The sequence below is a fragment of the Styela clava genome, chromosome 6 (assembly GCF_964204865.1).
Source record: "Styela clava chromosome 6, kaStyClav1.hap1.2, whole genome shotgun sequence".
NCBI lineage: Eukaryota > Metazoa > Chordata > Ascidiacea > Stolidobranchia > Styelidae > Styela > Styela clava.
In genome coordinates this window covers 16,455,579-16,467,958 of record NC_135255.1, presented here as the reverse complement: position 1 = coordinate 16,467,958, position 12,380 = coordinate 16,455,579, and the positions used below count along the sequence as shown (strand labels likewise).

Here is a 12,380-nt window from a genome sequence, read left to right as displayed (position 1 = left end):
GTAAATTAGTAGAATTGTCAAAAATGTGCTTTCAGAGTTCCGTCACATGGACAATTTACGATCTTAAAATTTTGACAGAGAATGCAGCGTTTGTTGAAGGAGAGTATTTGTACATCCAAGTTCTTTTGTAATCAAAAATTGCATTTTCAAATATAGAATTATACAAGTCGAAAATATATAGTTAAAGAATTTATATTATGACTGTAAAATTTATGTGGCAAACTCATCAATCTGAAATAAAATTCATAAAACAGAAAAAAAAGTTCAGTTATTTTGTTGCCTTTCAAATGTGTTAAATTTAAGTAGTAATAACAATAAACAATAAAAGCGATACGCAAATATAGATACATAACACATCTACAGAATTTTTATTGGTTTTATTTTTTTGTTATAATGACACATAGGTAGGTCTACAGATACACATATCTACAAAATTTTTATTTTTTTTTATTTTTTTGTTATAATGACACATAGGTTACAGATACACACATCTACAAAATTTTTATTGGTTTTTATTATTTTTATAATGACACATAAGTTTACACACATCTACAAAAACTTTTCCCCTAATTCTGTTATAATGATGATACGATAAGCTAAGTGAAGTGAACCAGTCAACTACAATGTGAACATAGCAAAGAGGTTTCACAGAGTCATGTTTATACAGTGATATTACTATGATTTGCACAACAACATTCAGCAATTTTCATATGTTATTTCAATTAACCTGTCAAAATCATCAATTCATTTTTCAAGCAACGAGCAGTGATCCGAAGACAAAATCTTTCAATTCTATCTATCTATCTATCTATTACATTTGATTCAATTCATAAAACTTTATAATTTTGCATATATGCTCTAATTTGAAGTTAGAATCAGGGAAAAAGTTTGGGGGATGTAAAATGCACTATTCAATAACAGAACAATTGCTGCCAGAAAACATTAAAATCGATAATCTGTGACATGAAATATAGATGTTCATCAAAAAATGTTTAAACGTTTTAGTGAGTTTCTATGTTTTCGTAATCTGACGGAAAGAACATAAATTTTGTTGCCGTTCCTTTTAAACACTGGTTTCGCATTGAATTGGGGTTTGAATTTCTGAAAATAAAAAATAAATTAATTCATTGCGTGGCTTCGGTGTGGATAAGCGATGGGCAACATGTTGAGAACAATGAGCGTAAAGCTATAAATCAGATTTTCGAGCGGACCTAATCCAATCATCGGATCGTGAATCAGAAAAACGTGTTGAAATCTTTTAAAAGGTAATAGAAAAAGATGAATATGCGGTTAGGTACCTACGACTCTTTGTAATGGCGTTGTTAAATTTTCCACCTGTTGTCGTGAACCACTCTGAACATCTCTTCTATTCGTACTTGGTTTCTTCGCATCTTTAAAATGAAAAATTTAGTCATTTTCCGAGTTCCTTCATATTCGTTCATTTGACACTTTGAAGCAACAGTAAAGATAACATATCTATCGCACTTCATTCAGCAATATTACTGTACAAGATAATAAAAAATACAAAAATGGCAATGAAATCTTTAGCACTGAAAGCCGCAACAATGTTAGCAGGATTCGTGAACTAAAGATAGATTACATGCATGTTCACCTCTTGAATGGAAATGATTTTTTTATCCCTATGTAAAAAAAGACCGATAAAATGGCTTAATCATAATCTCGTTCGGTTACCAGTCCGTATCGGAAATAGAATTATTTAGCCAGTTATTTATTTCCAGGCGCATGAACTTGATGGTGGAAAAATACGAAACTGAACAGCAATACGTAAACCACCCTACGGTCGCGAATATGTCAGCATTCTTCTCCACATTATTATCTTCCAACTGATTTGAACGCGCAAACGGTAAACAGAGGTGCTGAAGCAAAGGTATTCCTGCCGTCCAGAACGATGCGCCACACCGCCTGTATCTATCTAATGACAAAATCCTATTTATCCTTATTTATCACCCACATTAGTCATGTAATAAGTATATCAGTACAGTCACATACATCAACCAAATCATTGAATTGAGGTTACGAAACTCACCACGAACACATCGTCCCATGGTATTTTCGTAAATCCAAGATCTGACGGGTCTTAGTTTCTCCCACACGTAATCAGGGCCATCCGAATATAGGAAAGGATTGAGACCGCTGTTGATCGGAATAATAACCAAACCTACAGGAACGTATGCATCATATGGTATGTTGATGCCTGGATAGAGAGAAAGATAACGTATGCATAATATGATATTTTGATGCTTTTATAAAAAAAAAGATATTCTAGTGTAACAGATTAATCACGCATTAAAAAATTTAAATTCATTCAAAAATTGATTTAAAATAAAATTCTTGAAGACGGTGATTTTACATAAAGTCGTCTCACCAGAAACTTGTAAAAAGCCCATTATGCAGACAGGCATCCAGCAGAGAAAATCAGTGAGAATAATCCGACTAATTTTTTGTTGCATTTTTATTGCTCTTTCTGCCTTCAACTTGTCGCTGACGGCAGCATTCTTTTCCTGTGTTTTCCTGAAACATTTAAAAATCAATAAACCAAGTCAATCCATTTATCTCTCGGACTGTCCCTGTTAACATGTTTACTGCTATTTAATATAACAGCAAAAAAACTGCGGGTAAGGTTTTTCATGCCAGAAACGAGAAGTATTACCAACAGACAAAAAGTGATTGCCTGGAGTATGGAAAAAGCACCTGCAAACGTACACTAAGTTTATGGTAGTGTTACTAATAAATGTGACAATGATGTCTGTCTTCTCCTTCCCTCCTTCCCTCCTAAATTTTTTATCCTAATGATGAATTTATTTGTAAAATATATATTTTATCCTGCATTAGCCATATCTCAAAAAGATCAGCTTCTTTTATCTCTGATATATTTTCCAATCGATAAATATTACAAACAACACACCTGTATATTTTGACGTATCCGATAAAGATGACGAAGAATGCCAAAAAGTTCACGATCAGGATGAACAGTGAATACAACCAAGCAGTGTCAGTATCAGGGTTTGGGAACAAAGTGGGAAGGCAAACCCCGTGAGTGGAGTAATATCCAAACCTACGTTCAACCTTGTATGTCGAATTTAAATCGCTGATTAGAGATTCTAGCAACGACCATGTTCCAAGTTTTCTAAGTAAATAAAAAGGATTTGTTATACAAACGATATTGTTACAACACATGTTCAACCGCTGGTGCCTGGTATAAACCCATCACTTTATCGAGTGAGAAATTGGGCAGCTTGAACGTTCGTTTTTTTGAATCGAATCTCCTGATTTTTATATGGGTCTTTAGAGAAAGTTTCGTTAAAAGAGAAAAAGTGCTTAAGAAACCTGATCATAATAAACATTAAATTGAAAATCATTTTTTTCTGAAAAATAATATAGATTAGCAGTTCGTACTCACTTTTCTATAGCTGGATCATCTTCAAATCTCTGTTTTGTTAGAAGTGCACGAGACAAATTTTCAACATCGTTTTTATTTATAGTTGAATACAAAGGATGTCTGTCGTACCTAAAATATTTCAACCAGTCAACATGTCTGGTTTGCACTATGAAAGCTTATTCTAAATATGGAATGTTTGTTCAAAAAGATTAAGAGTTGACTTAAAATATCAAGTCAGTTCTCAATAGGTTATGATAAGTTTTATGGTATATGCCACTTTACTAGTTCTGATCAAGAATGTCGCTATTAACAATAAAGACTACTATTTCTATTACGAATAAAAGATCGGATCTTCTTACTTATACAAGTGTTGTTTTTCACTACCAAGCAAACGTTTGTGTCTAAAAAGCAACAAATTCTACTTTCTCACCAAATGCTGTCGATAAAAAAGTCCTGAGTAAAATTGAAGACCGGAATCAATCCCAACAAGATGCAAATTACCCATGAAAGTGCCATCAAACATGCGATCATCTTCATTGATGTTTCTTTTGCAAAAGGCCTGCCAAAACAAAACTCAAGAATTTTTATTGCTCAACTAAATAAAATTCACTTTATTTTATGTTTGTTTTGTATTTATTTACTGTATATTGTAGACAATCGAGGATGAAAATGTTTCAAAAATAGCATGGCTTGTGTAAAAGCATATAAACAAATTTACCTCAGTACAGTTTTCATTCGAAATCCTGTAATAATGGTTAGAGTAAATACAGAATTTTCTGATCCAATCAAAAGCAGAGTTCCAAGAGCAGAACACGTGGAACCACTTCGCCATTGTCTGTCCGTTTTACAATAATCCTTTGTTATTGTTGCATTCTTGATGCAAATGGCCAATGTATATATCTGTAAAATAGTATGACATTTATTATTTGTTATGAACTCAAATTCAGATCACGTATTTACAAGAAATCTCGATGTATTCTTTGAACAATATTAGATGAGTACATCATGATAAATCAGTTCGCTAAGATTTCATAAAAATAACGAAATGCTAAGTTGTTGAAATTAACAAAAAAATGCTATAGTCATATTTAGCAGAAAAATTGAATACATTTATATATAGTTTTAAATCAGCAAAGTTCGAATAAATAAGAGTACAGGGATAATTATACTAAATATTGTTCACTTACCCCTACAAGTAAGTCCGAGAGTGATAAGTTAAATATCAAAGATTTGTTGATTAATTCAATCTTTGAAAGTTGTTGTTTAGGAAAGAAGATGTTTCGAATTGATCTGCTGGCCACGAATAAATTTCCAATAACAGCAAGCAAACCTTCATGAAAAGTTAACATACATGAGATATAGCCAAGAACCAAGCAATACAAGACAATCTGTCAAGAATAGAGCTTTGCACAAACATTAAAGCTAAAGTTTAATAATTTTGGAAAAGAAATGATTATAGACACAAAAAATAAAATTAATAAAATAAAATAGTATAATATATTTTTTATTCTCTAGAAATTGAAATAATTGTTTTCAAAGTAACAATAATAGTATGAGATGCTGAGTTGAAATTCGGAAATAGTATTCATCATCATTCATAGTCAATACGATCAGAGATAATCGAAGCTACGTATGTTTATTTTATTTCATAATGTATAGGATTAAATCAGTTAGCTCACTGCATGATGAGACCAATGACCAAAAAATCCAAATTAAAATTTCCCATGAGAAATTCAGGAAATCAAAATCACAATATTCAAATATCATGAAAACCTAAAAAATTACTTTTAAAGGACGAACTTTAAAATATAGATAACTCACTGATAATCCATATAAATGCAACAAAGTATTCGTTGCTTATCATTAAATCAATATTGGAGAAAGCACTAGAAATACATCTGTCAAGACATTCATCAACACCGCTTTTGCAGTCTTCGCTTCCATCGCAAATCTACTCAGTCAAACAAGAAATTTGGATTTATTTACATAAAATCCAACCGTTAAATCTAGACATACAGGACACATCAGCGTAGATATTGAACAAATGGTTTGTAAATTTAAGAAATAATTTAATTAGAATCTTAATTTTGAAGGTGTCACCTTGCAGAAATAAACAAATAACAAAACTGTTATTAATATAAGCGATAGTGACTTGCATTAACAAGAATAGCGTTTATAGCGTCAAATGTCATAGATAGAGCTTTCAGTAAACTACTTATAAACTCGGATTATATGACGAACCTGTTTTTTTGCTATGAATTTTGGTTCTCCTGTATCATTGCAGTAGAAATGGGTTTTATTACTACAATCCATTTCATCGCTTGAATCTTCGCAATCCTGTTATTATGTATGGAGAATTGTTATCATTAGCTATTCATTTTTAGTATCTCAGCTTATTCAATAAAGTAATGTGATTTGGGGGCAAGCTCATGGCCTATCAATTCACCAAATGATCAAGAAATTGGTCTAAATTCGTTTAGATAACTTCATTATCAAAGTACACAATCTCTGTTTTATTTCTAGTCGTGAAGGATTCTGTAGACCAAAATATGCAAAACACCCCACACAGAAATTTCATTTTCAATGAACTAGAAAATCACAAACATAGATATATAAACGTTGTAATATTCAGGGATCAATAAGATACTATTCGCCATGAGTATATAACATATTTATATTTCACATAGATCAAATCTTTGCAACGCATAGTTCTAAGCAAAAATATTCTGGGGTTTAAATTAATCATATTGGCTATTGAATTTTCTGTGATATTCGAATATTTTAATTCTGAATAAATTTTTACCTTTTGATTGTTGCACACCCTCCTATTTAATACATGCAATGTAGATCCTGAATTGCAATAAAACCTGCAAATAAAATTAATATTAAATAATATATGCAATTAAAAATATGAATACAAAAAATCTGTTTAATATCTGGGTTCACGATATCAAACTCATTGGTGACTCAACTTGTAGTAAAGTTCAGTATTTCTTTAAGCTGTTGTATTTGAGCAGTTTGTTTTGAGTATTTAATTGGCACTAACAAAGAAATACAAATATGGCTGATTGTAAAATGTTCGAACTCTCATTACTAAAATATTTCTTCTGACTGAAAACACAACATAACCAGAAAAATACCTATTTGGACAACTTTTTTCGTCTTCTCCACCAACGCAATTTTCTATTCCATTGCAAATTTGAAATGAAAGGATCCTTTGTCCGTCATCACACCTATAATGATGATGAAACCTGCCAACAAAAATTCTACAATAATTTGTACTCGATGTCAAGGCATTTACGGTTTACATTTACAATGATCATATGGTTTGTCTAGCTATGTAGTATTGTGGAAATAAACATATCTGCTAAATGAATATATTTTTGAGCTCATTAAGTGCTTTAATCAAGAAAGTGAAAAACTATTTAACTCAAGGTCATATCCCAGCCCTAAGCCCGATTATTTTCATATTCACATTACAATCACTAACACAATAGATTCTACAAGCAATACGCATTCAAACCTGATAAAATAACCTTTTAGATTTAGAATATATTAATAAAAAAATTTGGACGTTATCTTGAGACATGAATTGGAAATACAAATACGAGAGAATTAAATTCTGTAAGTGAAGAGAACATAAAGTAAATTGAATTTATCGCCCGTCTTCATAGAAAGGAATAACTAACATTGTAAAGCCTCATCTGCGTCTTTTTTCGATAAACTGCTCGAAAAAAGTCGCAGATTTATGCAATAAATGATGCTTTTATATATATGCCTAATGAACAAATCCGAATATAATCATTTTTTTTTGAGTTTTTCGGCCGCAATTCATTTTGGCTTGTTTTGTTGCTTGTTAATAGTTGTTTGAATATCAGCAAGAAATCCATGATAGCTTGCTCTACACGTCAAATAGTCAGATGGTATGAAATGTTGGCCAGAACAACCAAAGTTCTTGAACTTCAACATTCACTTCCGAAATCAAACGAATCAAGGTGACGAATACTTGAAAACTGGCACCATAAAAATATATGGCATGTGTTCCACGTGTTTCAGTCTCTTTCAATTATCAACGCAGGAGAATTGAAATTACATGTACAGCAGCTGCAAAAACATTCGATTTCTTCCAGAGAGGCAATGATTTGTAACAAATTAACCAATAATTTTGGAAATAATGACATCAAGACTAAAAATAATTCCTAAGTCATAAATATTGGAGAACATTCTAAATATGATACTCAACATAACGTGCAGAATAGCGAATAATTTCCCATGTGATATGTTAAATGACCGTGTTTTACATGAATAATCAGTGTAAGAACGGTCTCGAATAATCGAGAAAATTGTGTATCCCTTCAAATGCGATCTCAAACTTTTCAAGCAATCGTCATCCTTATCGTCAAATATCAATAATTCTGATGATCGCTACGCTACTGTTATGAATAATAACTTAAAATTGTAAGTTGGTTCATTTGATTTAATTTATTGTAATATATTTATCTAAAGAAATAAAATCTATACAGGCAATTGTCTAGATCCTTGCTGTTATATCAAATTAACAGACGTCTCGACTTAACCAGTAACAACCGATTATATTCTGTTTGGAGTCAGATTCATCACCATAAGTCGTCTCACTGATTACGCCGAATATCGAGATTATTATAACAACCGTAAGTAAGTCTTTATATCTTATTACTTAGCAGTGGCGGCGCGTGGTCATTTTGACAACCGGTGCAAGCTACGGCGGGAAAAGTCACCCCCATCTACGGGGAAGAGATGAGCGCTGTAAGTTCTCCCATCCTTTTATGAGTATAAAAACCATTCCATCGGTATCAACCAATCGGCAAAAGCGACAATTTTTAACGATAAGAAAGTGTCTTTAAAACAGGTCCAAGTCAAGGGATTAATAAGTATAGACATAGTTTATTTTGAAACCTCTTTCAAAAGGAAAGGCAATATTTACCCAGATAAATACAATGACATATTAACAGAAACTTCGGGAAAGCAGACAAAACCTAAAATAAGGTTTAAAACGTTACTATGAAGAAAGGAAAGTTAATGCCAAGATAAGGACATGCGTCGCTCACTCATAGATATATATGCTGCTAGACTTCTACTGCTTGAACATATATGCAACACGCCGCATGCATCCCAGAAATAACGTCTCTGTGAATGGATAAAACAGCCAAGGAATTTAATCTATCTTTCATCATTGTGTTTCTGAGATACGTTTTAATACGCTTCAGCGTGCTGAATGTTCGCTCTGCGTCGGCGGAAGAAATAGGCGTCGTCAAAATGATGTCCAGAAATTTTGCAGACGCCGCAAAGGTAGTTACTAGAGTGTTATCTATGAGGAACTCATAGAGCGCGCAAGTTGATGTGATGTTCAAAAAAGTTTGATTGGTGTATATACATCGCAATTCATTTTCCACTTTACCCACGTTTATCATGGGGTAAAATTTGGAGACAGTAGCCAACAAATGGATGGGAAATTGACGTGCAAATTTTGAAAATTTTTTGGGGTTCATCAAAGAGAACGCGGCAAGGTGTTCAGTGCGCAGACGATCGCCTATTTGATTCACCAGAATGTCACATCATTCCTTTGCAGACAAAATCAAACGCTGCGTTGTTTGCCCGCGGCGTAAAGAAGCACTCCATGTGTCGTCGTATTTTATTGTTTCCCGGATACGAGACACAGCATCGCAGAAGTCTGAAATACACGACTGCACAGACGCTCCATCCATTAGCCTTGACTGCAATGCGCCGTATAATACATCCACGTGATAGAATATTGTGGAGAAAAAAGCGAGAAAAAATGAAAACTCACCATCTTCTTGCAGACGCTTTAGACCTGCCGCCTCCCTCAAAGAGCGTTCGTCCCAAACGGGAGAGCTCTGAATGCCATTGAAACACTCAATGAGCTCAGACCAAATTTCGGACACGCCCTGCACCACGCGTGATTGGAAGTTCCAACGTGTTGGTGCACACGCTGGGAGACGGCGGCTACATATCTGGCGAAGGAAGTCAGAGCGCTTCGGCGAAACGGAAAAAAATGAAGAAAACCCCGAAACATTTGCAAAAAATATACGGACGAGAGGGGTATCAAGACACATATTTTTAATAACGAGGTTAAATTGGTGTGCATAACAATGTAAAAAATGCGCATGAGAAAAATCTTCTTTTATATAAACTTGAACACCATGTTTCGACCCACTCATGACTGCCGCGCCGTCATAAGTTTGAGCTATCAGTTTTGACTTCGCGTTGTAAGGCTGTAACACTTCTTTCAGTACAGCCGATATCCCGCAAGCCGTGCGATCAACGATTGGTACAGAGTTGTGAAATCTCTCGGTAGGTTTACCATCTTTCACAAACCGAAAAATCACAGCCAGTTGGGAAACGCACGTGATGTCAGTTGTCTCGTCAGACTGAATCGAAAGGAACTGGCAATTCTCAATTTCCAGAGCCAAATGTTGTAAATAAATTTTATACATTGAGTCGAGCAAATCATTTTGGATATCCTTAGATGTCCCTTTCGAAACAGTTGCGGCATCAAGATGATCTCTCAATACTGTATCTAGGGATGCGGTGTATTCCACCATATCCAAAAATACCCCTCTATTAGAAGAGCCAGCCCGTTCATCGTGCCCACGGAGGGACAGCTCGTGACAACCAATGAACTTCAAAACATCTATCAATCGACCGAGAACATGGCGGTTTTTCTCGACGTTTTGGTTGTGGCGACGAATAGAAACCGCGCGTCCTTCATCCAACTGTGCTGCAATATTAACATTTCCGAATGTTCGGTATTTTACTGCATTGTCCAGATGCTCCATAGAAGATTGATGATCCCCGACACACTCGGAAAGATGTTTAAGATCTCTAAAACCAAATTTACACCAACGTGAGTCACGGGCGGTAGCAAAAAGTAGGCAATAAAAACAAAAAAGTGCATTTTTGTCCTCGCTGTAACTCAACCATTCGTGTTTTTTATACCAAGTTTCTGCGCAGAATGTACGCCGACGTTTTCCTTCGTCATGGGATTGTTCCAGTGAACAATTTTTTGGTTGATAAGGCCCAAGACGTTGTACCTCTAATTTTTTTTCCAGCGGCAGCTGCGAAAACGGAGTGCGGAGTAGTGCATCGACCTTATTCATTATGAGGTCTAAGGCTAAGAAATGCGAAGCCGGAAAGAAGTGAGGAGCTCAAAAGGAATGTGGAAAATCGAAAGCAAATGGACTAAAGGTCTCTAACTGATTCAAATAGCGAAACAAGCGACAAAAACGAAGGCGAGGAAACTATCAACTCTTCAAGCAACCAACGAACGAGAAGGAATGCGTGAATATGTCAACACGTTGTTGTAAGAAACGTCGGCATTGTGTCGTCATAATTTCGGGGCTAGTCCCGATCGGGCCCCGATGATTTAGTAAAAGAAACAGAAAACAAACGAGACAAACGCAGCGAGTGGAAGATAAAAGAGAGAATACGATATACAATGAGCAACCGGGGCAAAATCGGCGTCGCCCAGTCGACGTTCGGCGAAGGCTTTGCGAGCGAAAAATGAACCATGTCGGGAGAATATTACTAATGTAGACAGTCTGTGCAACCGATATTGAGGTATTTTTCGTATATTTTTTCTATTATACCGAAAAAACAACGGGGGCATTGGCCCGGTTGGCCCTATTGACGCGCCGCCACTGTTACTTAGTATTGTTTGGTGGTACGTTTTTTTAATTTTGTCTTACTGTCATACTTATTTTAATTATGTACCTGTTATTGTTTTGGTGGTTTAATTTTGTTATGGTAATTTTGTAACTGGTATTGCTTAGTGGGGTTTGGGCTATATTGGATAGATATTACGTAATTTAAATTAGGGGTGAATCATTATATATTACCACGTATTACCCCAGAAATGTCAAAAGGTCGATTTGTTGACGAAAACGACCCACAATTCGGACTTCAAGATTTGGATATTTCTGAATCTAATTCAGTTAAATACGAAATAATTAATAAAGTGCATTGGCAAAGTTTTTCTCCAATAGAAATAAAACCAGCTCTATTCCGAGTAATAAGGATACCAGTGCGAATCCCTACCTAATAGACATGTTTAGAAACGTACTTCATCATGTTGTTTAATTTTAAGTTTTTTTATATTCACTCTTTTTCATATTCACTCTATTTCTAAGATATAGTATTTTTCCATTTGTATATATATGATGTTACAATTTGGCTTTCAATTTTGATGAATTAATGGTAGAAGAATTTGAATGTTTAAACTTTAAATGACTTTCGAGAGATTTATAATAACTGAAAGCTTGGCGGGAATTAAAAACCCCTTTTTGATTGGATAGATTTCGTTATTACTAAAATGCCCTTGAAAGTAAATTCAGTGATTGAATGAGCTCCACGCTCGACTTAACAAAAATTAGACGAAAAACGTTATATTCTCCGAAAAAGCCCGAAGCTGGCATAACAAAACAAAAAAAAATGCGCTACCTCAACCCGACATCGGGCAAATATAGACCAACTAGGTTGCAAAATTGCATCAATGCGCTATTTCAGCTCGACATGGGGCAAATATAGACCAACTAGGTCGCAAAATTGCAACAATGCGCTATTTCAACCCGACATGGGTAAATACAGACCAACTAGGTCAAAAATTGTAACAATGCGCCCAGAGGCACCCATGAGGATGACCAAATGGGGTCTAAAGGATGTTTTTCAGATGAAAAAGTCAAGCTGGTAACGCGCAAACATTGACACGTAACAGAGAAAGAAGCTCAGTCGAGCAGCCAACTAGGCTTATGATTTGATCTAAACACCAAGAAAATATTGAAGTGCCCAATTTCCACCAAATGGAGTGGCAATTTTTCGTCAATTCAACGTCTATTTTTCGCCAGTTTTTCGATTTATTTTTTCGTTGGTTTACTGTGTCATACGTAATCAAGAAAATATTGCAGTACTAATTTCCCACCATTTT

General features: G+C 34.6%; 1 protein-coding gene and 1 long non-coding RNA gene across 2 annotated transcripts; both read right to left on the bottom strand.

Annotated features, from left to right (window-relative positions):
* Positions 1–281: 281 nt before the first annotated feature.
* LOC144424275 (uncharacterized) lies at positions 282–2,161 on the bottom strand. The gene is made up of 3 exons (XR_013476595.1): positions 2,048–2,161; positions 1,299–1,391; positions 282–1,101 (listed from the first exon to the last, which is right to left on the bottom strand). It is a non-coding gene; the product is annotated as an uncharacterized LOC144424275 (long non-coding RNA).
* An 18-nt stretch (positions 2,162–2,179) lies between these two features.
* Positions 2,180–11,505, bottom strand: LOC120332028 (G-protein coupled receptor GRL101-like). Its single transcript, XM_078113362.1, has 11 exons — positions 11,495–11,505; positions 6,204–6,267; positions 5,642–5,737; positions 5,222–5,351; positions 4,588–4,730; positions 4,119–4,300; positions 3,831–3,959; positions 3,422–3,529; positions 2,927–3,148; positions 2,387–2,532; positions 2,180–2,283 (listed from the first exon to the last, which is right to left on the bottom strand). The coding sequence occupies exons 1-11, from the start codon at positions 11,503–11,505 to the stop codon at positions 2,180–2,182; spliced, it is 1,335 nt and encodes a 444-aa protein (XP_077969488.1).
* Positions 11,506–12,380: the final 875 nt, after the last annotated feature.

Bases quoted from the DNA above. Each gene is read 5' to 3' on its own strand.
- LOC120332028 (XM_078113362.1), bottom strand. The intron at 5,352-5,641 runs GTTCGTCATATA...TTGACTGAGTAG, and splicing joins AATTCATAGCAAAAAAACAG to ATTTGCGATGGAAGCGAAGA. The intron at 3,960-4,118 runs GTAAATTTGTTT...TTGTTTTGGCAG, and splicing joins CGAATGAAAACTGTACTGAG to GCCTTTTGCAAAAGAAACAT.